At 35.6% G+C, this 281-nt stretch overlaps 1 protein-coding gene across 1 annotated transcript in view; it reads right to left on the bottom strand.

The window, feature by feature from the left end:
- Positions 1 to 137: 137 nt before the first annotated feature.
- The window catches only part of PHALS_03221 (uncharacterized protein), a gene marked incomplete at both ends in the record, with an annotated part of 417 nt that continues 273 nt past the window's right edge, over positions 138 to 281 (bottom strand). The window contains one exon of the mRNA XM_024717499.1: positions 138 to 168. Coding sequence (XP_024582992.1) covers positions 138 to 168 — 31 coding nt within the window. The remainder of the gene's footprint in view (positions 169 to 281) is intronic.

Below are 281 nucleotides of genomic sequence, written 5' to 3'. Positions count from 1 at the left end.
AGATGACGGCGCTCAATACTGTTAAAGAATGATGTTGCTGGTACATGCATGAGTATTTCGTCTTGTTCGCTTATTAAATGAACACGATTTAGCTGAGTGGTTACGGTGCGTTAGCTCCACTTTCATGATTGAGGGTCTCATGAACGAACACCCGATTCTGGAAACATCCTGCACACAAAACAAGAAAACATGAGTATTTTAAAAATATCATGCGTAAAATGAATTAATTCAAAAATAATCTATTGGCACATATCAAAAATGCAATTAGAGTATCCTAAAAA

The sequence above is a fragment of the Plasmopara halstedii genome (genome assembly GCF_900000015.1).
Source record: "Plasmopara halstedii genome assembly, contig: Scaffold_2103, whole genome shotgun sequence".
NCBI lineage: Eukaryota > Oomycota > Peronosporomycetes > Peronosporales > Peronosporaceae > Plasmopara > Plasmopara halstedii.
Note: the sequence above shows the minus strand (reverse complement) of the source record. Positions and strands in the feature narration are given on the sequence as shown.